The sequence below is a fragment of the Aotus nancymaae genome, unplaced genomic scaffold, assembly GCF_030222135.1.
Source record: "Aotus nancymaae isolate 86718 unplaced genomic scaffold, 86718_ANA_hifiasm-v0.15.2.pri h1tg000016l, whole genome shotgun sequence".
Classification (NCBI taxonomy): Eukaryota; Metazoa; Chordata; class Mammalia; order Primates; family Aotidae; genus Aotus; species Aotus nancymaae.
This window is the reverse complement of record NW_026988428.1, coordinates 61,857,544-61,878,802: the sequence shown is the minus strand read 5'-3', so window position 1 is coordinate 61,878,802 and position 21,259 is coordinate 61,857,544. Positions and strand designations below refer to the sequence as shown.

At 35.7% G+C, this 21,259-nt stretch overlaps 1 protein-coding gene across 35 annotated transcripts in view; it reads left to right on the top strand.

Annotated features, from left to right (window-relative positions):
* Positions 1-21,259, top strand: part of CAPRIN2 (caprin family member 2) — a 48,959-nt gene that overhangs the window by 8,531 nt on the left and 19,169 nt on the right. For 23 of the 35 annotated variants that reach the window (XM_064377422.1, XM_064377411.1, XM_064377408.1 and 20 more), the window contains 7 exons: positions 6,534-6,620; positions 11,931-12,169; positions 13,431-13,513; positions 15,587-15,754; positions 16,806-16,849; positions 17,726-18,403; positions 20,700-20,822. In XM_064377422.1, coding sequence (XP_064233492.1) covers positions 6,534-6,620; positions 11,931-12,169; positions 13,431-13,513; positions 15,587-15,754; positions 16,806-16,849; positions 17,726-18,403; positions 20,700-20,822 — 1,422 coding nt within the window. The remainder of the gene's footprint in view (positions 1-6,533; positions 6,621-11,930; positions 12,170-13,430; positions 13,514-15,586; positions 15,755-16,805; positions 16,850-17,725; positions 18,404-20,699; positions 20,823-21,259) is intronic. The other 12 variants (XM_064377424.1, XM_064377420.1, XM_064377416.1 and 9 more) reach the window with 1 other exon arrangement.

Below are 21,259 nucleotides of genomic sequence, written 5' to 3'. Positions count from 1 at the left end.
TGTGCTGGGCCTGCATTAGGTTTTGACTTAAGGGAATGTTTTGGCTTGTTGATCTTTTATCCAGACAACTCAAATCTTGTGCACATCAGCAATAGGATTTGTTTTCTTCTTATTCATGCATTCACTGGAGTAGCACTTTCACCCCACACAAGCTCAGCCTCTTTCACTGTTAATGTCTCTCATCAGAGAAATTCATTTTTTACTTTTTTTTTGAGGTGGAGTCTCACTCTGTCACCCAGGCTGGAGTGCAGTGGCGCAGTGACTCACTGCAACCTCTGCCTCACGGGTTAAAGTGATTCTCCTGCCTCAGCCTCCTGAGTAGGTGAGATTACAGGCGCGTGGCACCATGCCTGGCTAATTTTTGTATTGTTTTAGTAGAGATGGGGTTTCACCATGTTGGTCAGGCTGGTCTCGAACTCCTGACCTCATGATCCACCTGCTTTGGCCTCCCAAGTGCTGGGATTATAGGCGTGAGCCACTGCACCTAGCCACATTTTTTTTACTTTCTATGACCCTACATTGACACATCATCATCTCCCAAAGTTCGTAGTTTAGAGTTTATGTTAGCATTCACTCTTAGTGCTGTACATTCTATGGTTTTTGTTGGGGTGTGTGTGTGTTTGTTTTTAAGAGACAGGGTCTCTCTCTCTGTCTCACCAGGCTGAAGTGCAGTGCCACAATCTCATAGCTCACTGCAGCCTTGAACTCTTGGGCCCAAGCAATCTTCCCACCTCAGCCTCCTGAGTAGCTGAGATTATAGTTGTGAGTCACAGCACCCAGCTTTATGGGTTTTGTTAAATGCAAATGTATCCACCATTGTAATATCATACAGAATGGTTTCACTGCCCTAAAAATTCTCTGTGCTCCATCTACTTATTAACCAATTCTTTTGTTGTTGTTGTTTTTAATATTGTGGCCGTGTTTCTACAATACATGGTCTTTAAAGTTTGGTTGAATCATTGTGTGAAACTCTCTGTGCCTGGTTCTCTTTGAGGTGGAAACTCTTTGAAAATATTTTCCATTTTTTTCCTTGGAAATTGATTTTGTTTAGATTTCTTTTGGCATCAGTTTTTAAAAGCTTTCCATTGAAAATCACCATTTCATTCAGTTTTAAAAATTTGTTTGCATAGATTAGGGCCAAGTAGTTTTTAATAAAAGTTTAATATAGCCTGTGTCTGTTGTTACTTTCTAATTTTCTGTGGTTTTATTTCCTCAGTTTACTCTTAAATTATCTAGGGGTATATTTCACCCACCCCCCTTCCTCCCCACCTAAAAGCAGCTTGGGACTTACTTTATTGTATTTTTTTTTTTTTTATCAGCTTTTGTGTTTTTTGGTTATTTACTTTTTCAAATGGTGAAAATTTTCTAAAATTTCTTGAAGACTGAATTTTCCTTCAAGCACTGCTTCAGTTGTATTTGATTTGATACTGTATTTTCAATATTATTTGTGATCAGTTTTATATTTTTAGTTTTTCTTCTTTAACCCAACAGATACTTATAATATCGTAAATAAAACTTGTAATGCTCTATGTGGTTCTTGCAGCCTCTTTGAAGTAGTAACTCTTAAGGAATCTGTCAAGGCTAAGCTACATAAGATTTATGTTAAATTGGTAACATAGATTTCTCCTTTCAAATGGTAAAAAGAATGCCTAATGAAGTTGTTTTTGTAGTCACTTTAACTTGTAACAATTTAATGTAACTTTATAATTTAAAGGATTTAAATTGTTTATAACTTTAGTATGTTTGGTTCAGATCTGGATTTGAAATGGACTGCTGAGATTCAAGGGAGTTCTCAAGCAATAGGCAAGGGGCACTTGCTGTCTTTGGCTCTGTCGAAGTTTTTGTTGTTAAAGAATTAGAGTTTGGTATCCATTTTTTGCTGCTAAACTGTGATCCTGTGTTATATTTAATACATCTATAGTAAACTCAATAAATAATATAGAATCTTTCCTCTTTTGTAATTCCACTGCTATTGGCCTAGTCAAGGCAAGCCACCTAAACTTTATATAAGCTTCCTGGTTGATATCTTTGTCTTGAGATCTTACCTTCAACTCACCAGTCCTATTGTCTGTAGCTTCCTTTTCTTGAAACAGCTCTCAATATATGATTTCTTCCAAAAGTTTTAAATTGTTCAGAATCTTGAGTATATTTGATACTCTCTAAGATCATCTGAACTATCTTTTATTCATTCAACAAGATATATTAAGTATCTACTCTAGGAGGTGCTGTACTTACTGTTAGGATTATAATATCTAGGGGGCAAATGTGATCCTTAGATATCACATTTGTCCCCTACTGACATCTAGGAGGAAGAGTGGGAAGTAAGCAAATACAGATATGATGGATGTTAAGAAGGTGAAGTACAGGATGATAAGGGATTGTAATATAGGATCCTACCTAGTCTACAGAGTTAAGGCCAACTTCCCTAAGAAAGGAAGAACTTCAGTTAAGACCTAAAAGATGAATGAGACTTAGCCAGTGAAAGCCGGGAGGGAGGAAGAAGAGCAGAAGGCTAGGGAAATGCTTGCGTGTGTAAAGGCCCTGAGAAGGAACAGATTTTTGGCTTTTTCCAAAGAGCCTTTTTCAGAAACTGGAAAGAAGGTCATGTGGATGGGCGATGAAACTCGAGGATATAGGTTGTTGTATACCATTTGAAAATTGCTTTTTCCCAAAGGCATCAGAAATGGTACAGAATGTTAAAGCAGGGAACAACTACAGATTTTTACTTAAAAAAATCACTTTGATTGCAGTGTGAAGTATGGTTTGGAGGTGGTTTATGGATGTAAGGAAATTAGAAATGAGTTGCCTGTAGTCTAGGTGAATGATTATGGGAGCCCTACTAAGACAATGGCAGAGGGACTTGAATATAGTAGCTGGATTTGAGAGGTAAAATCACCATGGCTTGGTAACTGGATGTAGGAGTAGAGGGTAGAGCTGAGAGTGGTTTCAGGTTTCTTGCTTGAACAGTGGATGGATGGCAAAACCATTTATTAAACTTGGGAGCACGGGGAGCAGAAGGAGGTTTTGGGAGAGTGGAGTAGGATAAAGACTCAATTTTGTACTATTGATTTTATTGTGCCTGTGAGACATCAATGTCTGGTACCAGGTGTGTAGGTAAATGGGTCTGGAATGTGGAGAAGTTTAGCTGATAGAAATATCACATGTATGACTGCTACTTGAAATCATTAGAGAAGATAAGACTGTCTTGGGTGAGAGTATAGAAAGCAGAGTAAGGCCGGGCGCGGTGGCTGAAGCCTGTAATCCCAGCACTTTGGGAGGCCGAGGCAGGTGGATCACGAGGTCAAGAGATCGAGACCATCCTGGTCAACATGGTGAAACCCCGTCTCTACTAAAAATACAAAAAATTAGCTGGGCACGGTGGCGCATGCCTATAATCCCAGCTACTCAGGAGGCTGAGGCAGGAGACTTGCCTGAGCCCAGGAGGCGGAGGTTGCAGTGAGCCGAGATCGCGCCATTGCACTCCAGCCCGGGTAACAAGAGCGAAACTCCGTCTCCAAAAAAAAAAAAAAAAAAAAAAAAAAAGAAAGCAGAGTAGAGATGCTTAGGACAGAATCCTGAGGAATTCTGACATTTAATGTTTGAACAATAATGGCTAAAAATACAGAGTGCTTATTAGGGTCAGTCATCATTCTGAGTGCTTTATACATATGCAATCATTTAAATTATACAGCATCTGTGAGGTAGATTCTATTACTCCTATTTTACAGGCGCTAAAAACAGGTGAGAGAAGTTAATGGAAAATTTGCTAGTAAATTAGCAGCTGGAGAGATGGAAGTTTAGTGTTAGGAAAAACAAGAATGTTTGTAGAGCAGAAATGTGCCTTTATGTTGAAGGCTGCTGATAAGTCAACCAAAATGAGAGCTGTAGAAGATCCATAGCTTTAAAGGATGGCATTGACAGTTGTTAACTTCAGCTAAAACAGTTCTGGTGCAATAGTAGAAATGGAGTTCAGGTTGATGAGATCTGAAGAACTGGAAACTGAAAACACTTGAAATTTGTCTAAGACTGGAGGGAAGTAGTTGTCACAGAAGAACTTTTAATTTTTCCTATTTAGATTGGGGATGACTTAAACTTGTAAAATGCCGATATCAGCATCAATAGAGAGGGAGCAGCTCTCTCTGCTAAAAGACGTTAAAGAGAGAATCATAAGGTTTTGTATGAAGGCAGAATTCAGTAGGATCTGGGGCACAGGTAGAAGGGGAATACCTTCTTCACTTAGTAAAAAAGGAAGAATGAAAGGATAGGTCTACATTAGGTGATGGAAAGTTGTGGTAGTTCCCAGCTGATGCTGCTTTTCTTGAGTCAAAGTTAATACCATTCAGGAGTGGGTATGGAGGAGTATTTCTTTATAGTTTTACATCCCTCTGAGGACTGTGTATCCTTGTTATCTACTCATTCTTGTTTCTGTAGCAGGACAATCTCTAAACCTTTTTATTATAAAATATGTGGCTGAAACAATATATTCCATATTAACACATAATAAAGCAAGCACCAGAACCCAACTCTCAAACAGTATGTTTCCAACAGTGTCGAGACTCCTTTCTGGTGTGGTACTTTGTCTTTCCTGTAACCATGACCCTGAACTTTTCCCTTGCTTTTAAAAGCATTTTTTTTTCTACTGCCCTTAAATCTGTTGGAGTTGCTTTTTTGTACCTTATAATAAGTGGTATCATATCATGCTATATATTCTGCAGTTGCCTTTTTCACTCATTATATTTAGTATTTTTGTATCAATACAAATGCCTGTATTTTATTTGGTTCTCTCATTTAGTTTTAGTCTGTAAATAAATGGATGCTTGAGGGATTTTTTTTTTTTTTTTTTTTGGTCACTATGAAGAATTTTACTTTGAGGAATCTTACAGGTGTTACTGACAAACCGGAGTAACATTTTTTTTTTTTCAGGATATATGTCTCTTATTAGACTGTTGGGTGTGCCCAGAATTAACTTCATAGTTAAAAATGCTGAACTGTTTTCCAAAATTATTGTACCAATTTATACTAATACTGGTGTTACATAGGAGTTCCTATTGTTCCATACCTTTATAAATATATTATCAGTCTATTTTTTAACATTATTGAAAAAAATATACTTAACACAAAGTAAACCCACTCTAACTGTACATTTCAGTGTTTATAGTAAATTGTAGAGTTACCAAACTGTTACCATAATCTCATTTTAGAGTATTCCTATAATCCTCTTTTTTTGTCCCCTGATTGACTTTCTATCCTTTTTTTTTTTTTTTTTTTTTTGGAGACGGAGTTTCGCTCTTGTTACCCAGGCTGGAGTGCAATGGCGCGATCTCGGCTCACCGCAACCTCCGCCTCCTGGGTTCAAGCAATTCTCCTGCCTCAGCCTCCTGAGTAGCTGGGATTACAAGCACACACCACCATGCCCAGCTAATTTTTGTATTTTTAGTAGAGACGAGGTTTCACCCTGTTGACCACAATGGTCTTGATCTCTTGACCTCGTGATCCACCCGCCTCAGCCTCCCAAAGTGCTGGGATTATAGGTGTGAGCCACCACGCCCGGCCGACTTTCTATCTTTATAAATTTGTCTTTTCTGACATTTCACATAAAATGGTCTTCTGGATCTGGCTTATTTACTTAGCATAATAATTTTTAGGTTTATCCCTGTTATAGCATGTATCAGTATTTCTTTTGTTTCTATTGCTGACTAATATTCCATTGTATGAGTGTACCACATTTTGTTTATCCACTTACCAGTTGCTGGATATTTGGATTGTTTTTGTTTTAGGCCATTATGCTGCTGTATGCATTTGCATACAAGTCTTTATGTGGACATGTTTTCATTTCTTTTGGGCAGATACCTTGGAGTGGAATACTTTACTATTTTAATTGCTGAGGCTTTATAATATGTATTTATCTGGTTGTGCAGGTTCTCCATCTTCTGTTTCAGATTGGTCTTTTCTCTTTTCCATAGAGATTTGAGTTAAAGTCCCATGAAATGCTTCTCTCTTTTCTGTCAATTTTGTTCATCTGGGAAATCTTTAAAAAAAAAAAATTTTTGCTCCTTTAAATTTCCTGTAGGACATTGCATATTGTTTGTTAGAATACTTATTTATTTTTGTCTGTTATAGGTAATTATTCTAAGTCTTTTCTACCATATTATAAATGTCTTGAAGTTTCTTGTTCATCTGTTTGATACCATGCTACTGTGTAATACGTTTGGGTAGTGAATGACTGTTAACAGAGAAATCCTATTGGCTCAGTACTATTAAAACCAACAGGCTTCTCTGATCTTAGACTTTACAGATAGGGTAAAATTAGGGTAAAATTGAATTTCTGGCATTAGAATTGAATTTTTAAATACAACTTAATATAACTTGTATTAATACTCTCTCCTTTTTCTTTAGGCAAGTGCTTTCTTGTGTACGTATAGTAAATAGCTATAAGGTCTTAAATCTCTTCTACTGTATTTAAGAAACACTTATTTTCACATATTTGTATTTAAACAGTCACAAAATTGATGTTTTCTTATCCTATTTGGTAGGAAGCAGTAGAGAAATATGAAGAAGTGCTACATAATTTGGAATTTGCCAAGGAGCTTCAGAAAACCTTTTCTGGGTTGAGCCTAGATGTGAGTATGTTTTCTTTGCTTTTCCTGAAACCAGTTTTAACCACTGACCTTGGAGAAAATGTCAGTGTGTCAGTGTCTAATAATGGTGTTTGATTACCATTCATCTAATTTCTGCTGATATTTTATTGGGATGGAGGGTTGAGGGTAACTCTTGGAGAACTAGTTTTTTCATATTTCCATAGTCTCAAGGGGGAACACAAATGGCATGAATATGAGACATTGTGAATAAAACATTAGTTATCTAATGTATGTTATTTAATTATAGAATTAAATCATTGAGAAAGGGAATCAAAACTTTTGACAACGTATATTTATTAAAGGTATTTTAGAATATAGGCTTGTAAATTTGTATAAGATAGGCTTCTTTCACATTATTTAACATATGAGACAACAGAATCGGTAGTCTTTTTGAAAGCATGAAAATTATTAACAGGAAAATTAATGACTCATGTTAAATAGAGTTAAATCTGGCCTTACTACTTGTTAGGTTCTCTGTGTTGGCAGTCCAAACTTTATCTCTGATAAATTTAATCAGTAATTAATAAGAAATTTTAAATACTTTTTAATGAAGTATTCTTTACTTTTTCAGGATCTTAGCATTAGAAGTTCCTTTAAAGGTCATGTTCCAACAATTGAGGACATTTTTAAATAAATTCATTCCTAGGGTGGAGAGCATGCCTCATAAGATAATCTCTTCTATTTTTTGGATATTTTAATTTTTAAAAATTATTTTTAGAGACAAAGTCTTGCTCTCTGACCCAGCCTGGAGTGCAGTGGTGTGATCATAGTTCACTGCAGGCTTATAATCCTGGGCTGAAGGGATCTTCCTGCCTTGACCTTCCAAAGTACTGGGATTATAGATGTGAGCAATCGCTCTGGCCTATTTTCTTTATAGTTAACTAGAATTCTCTCCTCCATTCCTCTGGTATCAGAAAAATTTTTCTAGGCTGGAGACATTTACCATCTTAATTCTTGGCTAAGAAGGATTACAAGAAAGATTAGAAGTGTACTTTTATAATGTTTAAAATTTTCTGTTTCTGTCTTTACTCAGAGTTACCCAGTAACAATTTAGTTTTTCATTCAGGTTTATATTTTTTTAATACATGGTATTCTTTTCTTATTTTTAGATTTAAAAAGTTAGAAAAATGCCTACCTTGTGCCAGGCACCTATGCAGTTCCACTTGGTTTTTACAATAGTCTGAGAAGTTGCTATAAATAGTCCCATTTTACGGATCAGGAATCTGAGACTCAGAGCAAAAGTAACATTCTTTTTTAAGAAAACTTTTAGGTTTAGGAGTATATGTATGCAAGTTTGCTATATAGGTAAACTCATGTCATGGGGATTTGTTGTATAGATTATTTTGTCACCCAGATACTAAGCCTGGGGCCTAATAGTTATTTTTTCTAATCCTATCTCTCCTCCCACCTCCACCCTCAAGTGGCTCCAATGTGTATTGTTCTCCTCTACGTGTTGATGTGTTCTCATCATTTAGCCCCCACTTGTAAGTGAGAACATGTGGTATTTGGTTTCTGTTCCTGTGTTAGTTTGCAAAGAATAATGGCCTCCAGCTCCATTCATGTTCTGGCAAAGGACATGATCTTGTTCTTTTTTTTATGGCTGCATGGTATTCCATGGTGTATATATACCACATTTTCTTTATCTAGTCTGTCATGGATGGGCATTTAGATTGATTCCATGTCTTTGCTATTGTGAATAATACTGTAATGAACATACACACACATGTGTCTTTATGATAGAACGATTTATATTCCTTTGGATATATATCTAGCAGTGGGATTGCTGGGTCAAATGGTAGTTCTGGTTTTAGCTCTTTGAAGAATCACCACACTGCTTTCCACAATTGTTTGATTAATTTACACTCTCATCAACAGTGTGTAAGCATTCCTTTTCTCTGCAACCTTGCCAGCGTCTGTCATTTTTTTATTTTTTAGTGATACCCATTCTGACTGGTGTGAGATGGCATCTCATTGTGATCTTCATTTACATTTCTCTAATGATCAATGATGATGCTTTTTGGCCCCATATATGTCTTGAAAAGTGTCCATTCATGTCCTTTGCCCATTTTTTAATGTTTATTTTTCTTGTAAATTTATTTAAGTTCCTTATAGATACTGGATATTAGTTTTTTTGTCAGATGCAGTTTGCCAAAGTTTTCTCCCATTCTGTAGGTTGTCTGTTTACTCTGTTAATGGTTTCTTTTGCTATATAGACGGTCTTAAGTTTAATTAGTCTAACTTGTCAGTTTTTTTTGTTGTTGTGATTACTTTTGGCATATTTGTTTTGAAATTTGAAATCTTAGCCAGTTCTTATATTCAGAATGGTATTTCATAGGTTATCTTCCAGGGTTTTTATAGTTTTGCGTTTTACGTTTAAGTAAAAGGAACTAATTCAAAGTCATGTGGCCAGTAAGTGGTAGAGCCAAGATATAGCCCTAGGTACTTTTTCTCTATACCATGAATATAGTGTCTTTTCTATTTTTTTTCTTTGCTGCTGTAGTCTATAGATAGCTCCCAACTCACCAAATTTTGTTAATATCCATGAAACTAATTTTTCTTGCCTGTGTTTAAGATTTACTTTCATTTTAGGTGACATGATAAAGTACTTTGGAGGTTGCTTGACTGAATCAAGACCTAAAAGGTGCTTGGCAGTACCTTTGAGGTTTTTTTTTTTTCTGGTAATTTTTTGTGAGTTCCTCTTTTAAATTTTTATTTTCTCAAACATGTCCTATAATAGCCAGTTTTGCAGTTTGTGGAACATTTTCTTTTTTTCCCTTCAAAGTAAAGTCGGAAGTCTTTCTTTTCGACCTTGTCACATTCTGCTTTGTCTTCATGAGATGAGCTCTGTCTCCTGGTAGGGATTCATCATTCTTGATTAAGAAAACCAATACTATCATTCAGTACTACTGATTGTGAATGGTTTACTTCTTAGGTTTTACTTTCCAAACTGGTCCTCAGCTGGAAAAAGAGAACAATGTAACCCACCTTTCTAATTTCCATCTAAAGGAGAAATTGGCTGTCATCCATGGCTTTTCATGACATCTGATCATGATCTGGGAGACTTCCTTGATACTTAATTTTATTCAACAAAAATTTGAGGCCCTGTTATGTGTCAGGCTCTGTGCTGAGCATTAGTGAATATTGGTGAACAGTAGATGTAGTCCCTGTCATCATGGATGCAGATAAAGAAAAAATAGCCAGGCATAGTGGCTTACATCTATAACCCTAGCCCTTTGGGAGGGGGATCACTTGGGTTCAGGAGTTCGAGACCAGCCTGGGCAACACAGGGAGACTTCATCTCTATAAAAATAAAAAATAAAAAAATAATTAGGCATGGTGGCATGTACTTGTGGTTCCAGCTATTCAGGAGGCTGAGGTGGGAGGATTGCTTGCGTACAGGAGGTTGAAGCTGCAGTGAACCTTGATTGTGCCACTGCACCCCAGCCTGGATGGCGTAATGGCACTGTGTCTCAAAAACAAACATGAAACCCAAAATTGCTTTGATAGGGGAAGTTCAAGGTAGCATAAGCCTATACGACCACCCAGTCCAACCTTGGAAGACTGGGTGAAGATAAATCTGAGATAATCAAGTGGTATAATTGTCTGAAGATGCCTTGTGAATCAGTTGCTTTTCCCTATACCATGATGAAACTCTGTCCAAGAGAAACCCAGTGTCTTGGAGAGCTAGGAGTGCCACCTCCATCCTCTTTTCTTCTCTCAAGCAGGATCAAAGAATCCTATAGTTTTGGTGTTATTGATACAGTCTATATGGAGTTCTTGGAAAAAGCCTTACTGAGCCTTTCCCATCAGAGGAAATGTGCTTGCCCATGCAACCTTCAACCAGTCTATTTCTCATTCTCAAAGTTCTATCTCTACTCATTATCTTTCTGTCCCTAGCAGTAGCACAAATCAAATTTGCTATGTTCCTTCCACATCCCCTAGAAAGGGATTAATTATGCTACAGTGAATGTTTTTCCTGAGGTTTTCCCCCCTAATTTTAATCTGTTAGGATTTATGAACATCTCTTTTATATAATTTAAAATATTGATGCTATATCAAAGTACTTTGACCCATCGGTAGGAAAAATCTTAATGTTTGTTTATTTTTGTATTCTAATCTTCATACCTTGCGAAATATCCAATATGATGGAAATGTTACAATCAGAAAAACTATGAGGGGAAAGACCTTTTAGGTTTCTTCACGGAAAGATAACACTTTTTAGTTAAATGGCAAGCCACTTCTGGGACCCATGAATATTATGTCAGACTTTTAAGGTATTATAGTTCTGAGCTTTAGAGTAGATCCAAGGTTGCTCAATCTACATACACAAATTTTTGGAGGGAAAACTTTTTTTTTTTTTTTTTTTTTTTGAGACAGGATCTCATTCTGTTGCCCAGGCTGGAGTGTAGTGGCACTCTCACCACTCACTGCAGGCTTGACCTCCCAGGACCAAGCGATCTGTCTCCCACAACCTCCTGAGTAGCTGGAACTATAGACACACACACCATGCCCAGCTAATTTTTGTAATTTTTGTAGAGAGAGGGTTTTGCCATGTTGCCCAGGCTGGTTTTGAGTTCCTGGGTTCAAGTGATCCACCCTCATCGGACTCCCAAAGGGCTGAGATTACAGGTGTGCACCACTGTGCTAGGGCTGAAGAAAAACCTAAGTTCCATTAATTTTCTGTATCTACAATCAGCTAAATATTGGAGGATATAGCTCCATCCAGACTGACGGAGCAAATTATTATTTAAAAAATGTTTAATTTTACTTCTTAAAAAAAGTAACACATTTGCTCTGGCTGGTTTTTGGCATTACATTTGGAAGACATTTTATATCTGTTAGCTTTTCAATTCCTTATGCTTTCTTTGGTTGATTCAAAACTGACCATTTTAGTTTGAATATTTTTTCCCTTGGAATATGAGATTAAAAAAAAAACCTAAAAGGCCCAAAAAGGATTGATATATATAAATGTGGAAGAGTAAAATGTTGAAATGAATATGGTTATCAGTGATTCGGACTTTGCTTTCATCATGGTGATCTCAGAGGTACTAGACATTCTGGATTTGGGAGTCAGATATTTGGACACCCTTGGCTCTGGTTACCTGCGACAAACCAGTTTATTACTCAGTGACTTATTTAGCTCAAAAAGGAGACAGACTAAACTGGTGGTGTGACAGTCATGTAATTTATCATCTAATCTCAGCACTTTTGGATTTAGACTTTGTAGAACATGTATTGCTTATATGGGATGGTAGAGAATTGTTAACCTTAATTAGCCATTTGTTTTAACAGCTACTAAAATCTCAGAAGAAGGCCCAGAGAAGGGAGCACATGCTGAAACTTGAGGCTGAGAAGAAAAAGCTTCGAACTATACTTCAAGTTCAGTATGTATTACAGAATTTGACACAGGAACACGTACAAAAAGACTTCAAAGGGGGTTTGAATGGTGCAGTGTATTTGCCTTCAAAAGAACTTGACTACCTCATTAAGTTTTCAAAACTGACCTGCCCTGAAAGAAATGAAAGTCTGAGGTAAGCTAATGAAAAGACTTTCCTGAAATGGAACACTTGACACTTTAGCTTTTTAGGGGTGTGTGTTTGTGCGTGTGTGTATGAGAGAGAGAGAGAGTGTGTGTGTGTGTGTTAGAGAGGGCGGGAGAGAGAGAGAGAGAAATTAAGAAAGCAATAATTTGATTCAGCATGGGAAACCTTGGCTGGCCCAGACTCTGACAGGGTTGACAGATTGTCTGGAAGGAAAATAAATTTGAATGGTCTCATTAACATGCTTCTTTATTGTAATGCTGATTTTTAAAAAAATCATGTCTGAGCATCAAATTTTAATCCTGTACAAGTATAATATTGTATCTATTTCTAAAACTTTTAAAATAATTTTCTCAGAGTAGCCTTTTTACTCCTGCTATACTTAAGTAAAGGTAAATAAGATTTAACTTGGCCAGTATCATTAAACTTTCAAAGTAAAAATTATTTGGTGTTCTTATTATGCTGTGAATAACTACTGAGAAATACATTTAATAGCTTAAAATACAAAACCTGCAAATTGGGGCTGTCTGATTTTTTTTTCCCTCACAGTGATCCATTGCTCTTCTTGTTTTGATGGAGTAAATCAGCTAGGGGACAGACGCTGTGCTCTTGCTTTGTTAGATGCAGGCTGTTCCAGCTTCATATTTATCAGCCATGCTAAAGTAGAGTCATTTCAATGGTTGCTAGAAATCGGTCTCTAATCAGAAAGAAGCCTAATAGAACTCTTAAATTACCTATATATAGCCATATATTTTTTAATTCTCATGCTGATAGTCACTCCATCTTCATTATCTATACATTGCTTCCTTCACTTTTGTGGGTTCAGGGAATGTAGCTTCACTTTAATATATGAAATGTGAGCAAAATGTAATTTTCTAAATAAACTGCTTTCTTTAAAGTCAAATGCGGCTCTTAATGTTTCCATTTCACTGTTCTTTTATTTAGGGAATGCACCTAATAACTAATGATACTGCATTGGCAGCTTTAAATACTTTTTGGTCTATTCTTTAATAGTTTTATTTGGCAAAATCCGTATTTTAGTTGTTTTAAGGAAAAATTCTTACATTTGAAATCCTTCAACAGGCATTTAGTCACCTTGTATACATTTCAATTTTTTATTTCCAAAGAACAAAAAGACAAAATTAACATTTGAATGTCTTGTCTGTTAATGGGTTATATTGCATAAATTGTACTGCTCCATATATATGTACTTCTAAAGCCACTTTGTTCTGCTGCTGCTTTTCCTTGTCAGTGTTGAAGACCAGATGGAGCAGTCATCCTTGTACTTTTGGGACCTTTTGGAAGGTAGTGAGAAAGCAGTGGTAGGAACGACATGTGAGTTTTCTCTACTTCTGGACTTATGCAGTAAATACTAAACTTTATGTCTAGAAGTTTAGAATGATATTGAGGGTCTAAACTGTGTCAGTCCATCAGAACTTACATGTCTGACAATATTATATTCATTGGGAGAATGATCCCTTTGTTTAGTTCTGTTAAAAGCAGCTATTGTATAACCCTATTCACTAAAATGGAATTCAGGGAGAGTTTCGAAGTGGCAAGTCAATATGATTTGGAAAGAGAGCTAAGTGCTGGCTTCAACACTAGCTTGATCATTTTGGGGTTCCATTTTCTATTCTGTGTGGTAGTACCTGTTCTATTTAAGAATTTTAAATTCATACATTGTTAACATTAAGGCTTATCTACCACATCAGCCTAAGAATATATGAATGATTTTATAGTGTATTGAAACATTGTTGTCTATTGATCTGGAAGTGGTCTATGGAAAGAGAGTTCTTTTGGCTTCCTAAATAGACTTTGGCCAATGACTAAATACAGATGACTGGACATAAAGCACATATCTTTGTGTACTAGCTTAGAATAATGAAGACTCATTAAATGGTAGCAAATATTTTTATCAGTGATTGCTTCCTTTTTAAAAAAAAATCCAAGTATCTATAACTACCTTATGATTTCTAAGTTCTTTCAAGCTTAAATCAAAATTAAAAATGTATTTCTTGGTTAGAATGCAAAATGAGTTTAGAAAATAGTTTGGCAGTATGTTAATAAAATGAAGCATACACTTATTAATGCTAAGCAATTGGTCTTCTAGTACCTAAGATAAATGAAGACATGTTCATATAAGTACTTGTACACAAATGTTCATACAAGCTTTATTCAGCTGATAAACTGATAAAATGTGGTATATCCATACAGTGGAATCTATTCACCAATAAAAAAGGGACAGAACTATTGATACACGTAACAACATGGATGAATCTCAAAATAATTATGCTGAGTGAAAGAAGCCAGACATAAAATGAGTACCTATTGTACGATATCATTTATATGAAATTCTAGAAATGGCATTATGGAATGATAGCGGGTTACTGGTTTTTCGAGGGGTCGGGAGGAGATTAATTGGAAAATGGGTAGTAAGAACTTTTTGGGTTAATGAAAATGCCTACATCATGGTTCTGGTGGTAACACAACTAAATATCTGTTAAAACTGTACAGTTAAAGTAGGTGAATTTTGCCTGTAAATTATATCTGAAAGCTGATATTTTTTAAAAAAGAAAAATTTATGTCATAGTACTCCCATGAAGGGAATAATAAGACTGAAATGAAGTACAGAAGTTCTACTTAGCTTGGGATTATGTTTCTAATGGATATTTAAAATAAAATAACTTTAGACCTATTTGTAGTGTAGTGACCTTAACATCATTTTAAGGTATTTCTTGATTATCAAATGGTCAGGTGGTAGGAATGACAAACGGCATAATTCGAGTAAAATCTTCATGATGGAATTTTGTAGTTTAAAAATATTTCAGAGTTTGTACAAGATAGGGTTTTCTAATAGATTAATAATATTAGTAATCTAATAGAGATTGTCCAATATAGGATTTTTTTAACCCTATCTAATAGATAGATTTTGAGGAACTGACTTTTACTCCTCTAAAACCTTAATTACTTGGGAAAGATAGAGTGGTTGCTAGTTGTGATGTCTTGGGAGCAGATAGGAAAAATGACTTATTTCTCATCTCAGGGAATAGATGTGTGCTTTTGTGACATTTGATGAGGATATCTGATTTTTAGTCATTTTTCAAATGGTGGAAATGGAGGTCCAGAGAAACTTAAGTGACTTGCTAAACTTTTGAGATTCCGATCTTGTTAAAATCATATTGATTCAGCATAAAGATGGACTGCATATTTACTCTTCATGGTACTGACAAGTTCTCCAGTCAGTACCATGACAATGTGAACTGTTGTAAACTATTGTAACAACATACTGGGTACATCAGTGTAAACTATTGCAATGATGTACTGCATCTAGGACGAAATTAGGATTTCTATTCCCAGTAATTTTCAGTGAGGGCATGTGATAACTAAGTCTTAATCACTCTTTCTTAGACAAACACATGAAAGATCTACTGTCTAAATTGCTGAACTCAGGCTATTTTGAAAGTATCCCAGTTCCCAAAAATGCCAAGGAAAAAGAAGTACCACTGGAGGAAGAAATGCTAACACAGTCAGAAAAAAATCCACAATTATCGAAGGCTGAATCTGTCAAAGAGCCAGGTTTGTTGTGACCTCTGAAAATCCTTATAGTGGTTACATTTTTTTAATACCCCAAATGAGTCACATATTGTGCAGTGATTGCCTTATTTTAATTGGTTAGGTTCTACATGCATGGAAATCTTTACTTACTGCAGGATAAACCTAGGTTTATAAAACATCTCTAGGCTTTATCACCATGATTTATAGAGTGACCCTTATTAGAAATATTAGTTTATACTTTGTCCCAAAAGAATACATTGATTAAGAGGAGGGCATTTATGGAATTTGAATAAACTTCTCTGTTAAACTACTAGTAGGATAATTCTGTTTAAAATTGTTTACAATGGAAGATATAGTAGAATCCAATACTGTAGCAGAATGAGGATATAATTAACCTAAGTTTGAAATATCAATTTGGGGAAAAAAGTGCTAAAGTCAGTAGAGAAAATATACTTTTTAGATTACCATTTGCCTGGGGAAAAATATTTTGAGCAGATGGCATTTTTGCTTTCGTTTGCTGAAGCTGGATTTATTAAATATCTCTTCTAAGGAGGTAATCTAGGCACGGTTCTGGTAGCCATAAGCAAGAGTCAAACCATTTTCCATGTTTATTTCCCGTTAGTTTTTAATACTAATTCCAGTGCTTCAGTATCTCCACTCTGTTATCCCCTCCTAACCTTAAACTGGCTTGTAAGAGATTTTTCAGGGCTCTGTTTCAAGCTGAGATGACCAATTTTTACCCCATGAGACATGAGCTATAATGCTAATTTGAAAAAAGCTGTGTTTTAGGGTAAGAGGAAATAAGTCTTATTTTTAATCAGAAATCAGTTTTTAACTGAAACTTGACTTTTGTCTTACGTAAGAAGAGCTACTGGTTTGAAGTAGCCTCAGACCACATGCTTTTTGGACTAACAAGCAATAGAATTCTTCTTGCCATTAACATACTTGATTGTATTACCTTTTTTCTGTTATGAATCTTCTGGAATATGTTGCTAGAATGAATTATAGTTGTCATCTGTCTAAAAACTTAGAGTTCACCTAGTATTTATTCGAATTCATTTTATCATCCCAGAGTCTCTAATGGAATTTGCACAGCCAGAGATACAACCACAAGAGGTAAGATACTGAAAGACAATTGGCTCATGTTGATTTTTCAGCCTTTTGTATAGAGTTGTGGTTAGAAGCTAAGGCTCTGGAGCTTGAATCCTGGTTCTGCAGTTTACTAGCTTAGGGACTTTGGGCAAGAAACCTGGTCCAGCTGTGTCTGTTATCCTCATATGTAAAATAGGATAATGATAATGACTACTTAATGGGGTTATTGTGATGATTAAAGAGGTTGATCTAATTTTGAAATGTATTTAGATTTCACCTGGCACACTAACTGCCCAAGTGTTAGCTATTTTTGCCTCCTGTGTTAGAGGAACTTTAAGATGCACAGGACTTTGCTCTCTCCAGAATTCACTCACGTTGGTAGCAGAAAAGGGTGTTTGTTCTCTTTCTGAAGTGACATTGAAATTCATGGTAAGCTGAAAAGAACAGGATATTCAAAAACAGTATAATTGATGTATAAAGGAAGTAAAACACTGGTAACTTAGGAAATGTAAGGTTTAAGGTTACACAGTTTAACTTTGAAATTGAACTATCCTCTGCCTTTTAATGTTTGAGGGAGTCAACTGGGGAGAGGGGTCCTAAGGCTGGCAAATGTGGAACAGCATTCATTGGTAAAGAGTCTGAATCAAGCAAACCTTGCTAGTCTTAGGCAAGTCAAACAGAAATTGCTACTTTTAAAGTATCGAAGTCTGTATTTCTGTTAATTGAGGAAAAAGGAATGGACAGAGAAGTAGGAAAGTCTTTTCAAGTAGAATAAGGACAGAAATTTCATATTAGCACAACAGCTTAGATCAATGGACATAGCAATACTAATAGAGTTGAATATTCCCTTCAAGGTCTTCTATGAATTTTGTGACTTAATTGCGTTGTTTCTCTCTCTAGTTTCTTAACAGACGTTATATGACAGAAGTAGATTATTCAAACAAACAAGGTGAAGAGCAACCTTGGGAAGCAGATTATGCTAGAAAACCAAATCTCCCCAAACGTTGGGATATGCTTACTGAACCAGATAGTCAGGAAAAGAAACAGGAATCCTTCAAATCCTGGGAGTCTCCTGGTAAGCACCAGGAGGTATCCAAGCCTGCAGTTTCCTTAGAACAGAGAAAACAAGACACCTCAAAACTCAGGTCTACTCTGCCAGAAGAGCAGAAGAAGCAGGAGATCTCCAAATCTAAGCCATCTCCTAGCCAGTGGAAGCAAGAAACTCCTAAATCCAAAGCAGGATATGTTCAAGAGGAACAAAAGAAGCAGGAGACACCAAAGCCATGGCCGGTTCAGCTGCAGAAAGAACTAGATCCAAAGAAGCAAACTCCAAAGTCTTGGACACCTTCTGTGCAGAGTGAACAGAACACCACCAAGTCATGGACCACTCCCATGTGTGAAGAACAGGATTCAAAACAGCCAGAGACTCCAAAATCCTGGGAAAACAATGTTGAGAGTCAAAAACACTCTTTAACATCACAGTCACAGATTTCTCCAAAGTCCTGGGGAGTAGCTACAGCAAGCCTCATACCAAATGACCAGCTCCTGCCCAGGAAGTTTAACACAGAACCCAAAGATGTGAGTTGATCTGTATCATTCTGCTTCTGTCAGTGTAGGCATAAATAAGGTGTTGTGGTAATATCTTTTTAGTTCTCTTTAAAAAACAGCAAAACCCGTGTGAAGTTAATGTATAAAGTATTTCACCCTCTTTAGTGGGTAGATTTATTGTTTTCCTTCGAAAACTGAGAGTTAATCTAGTCTGTCTTTGAGCCTAATCTGAGATGAAATTTCTACAATTATAAAATGTTTTAATGCCAGAATTTTAACAACATAATATGACACCAAAATAGTGCATAGTTTAGACAAGATCATTATGCAAACAAGTGAGTAATGTAAATGCTTGTCACAGGATGGGAGATACTGTATTTCATTTGTTGTCATCTACCTGCTATATGAATAACTTTTTCTGACAAGTTAAAATTTTCTATATTCTCTTGCTTCTCTTCTACTCATTTATGGTCACTCAATTTAGCCTAGGTCTTTATGAAGAAGGTTTAAGGTTGCAGATATTTCAGTATTGGGGGAAGGGATTTGAATTAGTTCTCTATTTCCATTTCAAAATGAGAATTTTTCCAAAGATAGGAAAACTGTTGGCATTAAATATTTTGTAGCTAGGTTTTAGAGTACAAGATTAGTTAAAATATAAGGCCACATTCTTTTAAGGATAAATAACCTATTTCAGGTAGTAACACTTATATTGAATAATTCTTGGGTACAATGCTATGTTAGGGTTGCTTTTTATTAAATTATAAATTAGTTATTTACCACTATTTATAATGCAAACTTGTTGCCACCTCATTTGCTGAGATATATGAACTTCTGCTTCTGGTGTTCTCTATCTCTATGGAGTAGTCTTTCTTGCACTTTTGTGCCATTTTAGCTAAAGGCTTTCTGATAAACTGTTCACCCTCTAATATAATAATGTGAAAACATATTTTGCTTGGGGAAAGCAAAACTTTGCATTTTATAAGTAAATTACCCTTGGCTTAATTCTGGTGTATGGGAAAAGAATTTTAGAGTTATTTGGCTGCTTTTTCTCTCCTTTCTCTCTCTTTTCAAGTTGCTAATATTAATTTTAGCTTCTTCCTTACCCTACAGAAGATTGGCAACTTTATTTTATTAACCAAATATCAAACAACAGTAACTGTAATATAACTATTTTTGAAAAATATTTAAAAAGCCAATTTAATATCTCAATAAAGCTACTTTTAAAAACCTGGTTTAAAATTCCATTAGGTATAGCAATGAAGAACCTTTATCATACCAGAATATTATCATGCTGTTTGTTGAATTGCATTTAAAATCAGGGTTGCATATTTCAAAAGATCAAAACTCATATTTAATTTGCTTTTCTAGCACAGATAGCATTATATTGAAATTGTAGTGTTTTTTCAGTGATTGAGAGGATACTTCTGTGTGTAATATAGTATTTTTCTGTCTTGGAATTTGAGCTGTCTAGAACACTGACTAAGTACAGTCAAATGCAGAATAGAGTTCAAAACCAAAAGACTAAACATGAGATTAATCACTGATGTTCATACTTTCCTTCTAAAAGAGTCCTGTATGAATTCACTTACGGTCTCTTAACTCTTTATTTTATCTGGTACCTTTGACAAACTTAGCTGTGTATCTTTGTGAATTAGAAGGTGGAGAAGAGGAGCTAATGGAGACTGGCATGCTCACAGCTTTAAAAAGTAACCATAAATTGGTCTAATTCAGGATGTGTGCAATTTTAAACAATTTAGGATGAAGATTAACCACCTTGTAAACATAAGTAGCCCCCGAGAGTGTACTTACTTTATAACAAAATATAGTGTATCCCCTTCAATTTTAGGGTATGTGTGTATGTACTTACATATGTATTTACACGTTGATTTCTAAAATCAGATACATCTTAAAAATGAGATATTTAATGTGATAGTAATTTTTGCCCTGTGGAAAAAGAATCATTGGTAAGTCTCATAATCAGTGGCATCTTATCCTAGAGGACATTTGGTAACTCGTGTCCATAATGGAAACACTCTTAACAAGGAAGTTCTGCTGGATCTTTTCTTTAAAAACAATATTCTGTATTTAGAAAGAGTTCCATGAAAATTGTGAAGGGGAAAAATCTGTTTAAAGTTTGCTTATTTAGAAAAGGTATTTATGAGGAAATTCTTTACCTATGTTAAATGAACATTGCTGTTTTGTCTTTTCCTTTAAGGTGTAGTGATAAGCTGTTTCCTAGATTAGCTGTTTCCTAGATTAGGGTCTTAGCTGTTTCCTAGATTCGAATTTGAATTTCACCGTTACACATTATGGGTTTATCTTGTAGGTGCCTAAGCCTATGCATCAGCCTGTAGGTTCTTCCTCTACCCTTCCGAAGGATCCAGTATTGAGGAAAGAAAAACTGCAGGATCTGATGACTCAGATTCAAGGAACTTGTAACTTTATGCAAGTATGAGTCATTTACAAAATCTTAAATGATATTTATGGGGGTTCTGATTGGAAACATTACAGTGAAATTATTGTTAAGAGCATAGATTATTTTGTCAAGTCCTGGCTCTGCTGCCTCCTAGCTCTCCTAGCCTGGAGTTTAGGCAAATTACTTGATTCTGCCTCAGTTTCTTTATTTGAAAAATGAGCATTATTGTTTCTACTTCCTAAGTTTGTTAGAACAACAACAACAAAAAGAATTAAATGTGTGAAAAGGTTAACTTGCTCTAGTATCGTTACTGCTATAGATCATCAATAGTGAGAACTCTGAGAACCCACTGTAAGAACCTGCTGTATGCTTGGTATTGTTAGGTACCATTACATTATAGAAAGAGAAAATAAGACATTCATTGCCTTCTATGGATTTATATTCCAGTTGTAGAAGATTGTAAATTTGTG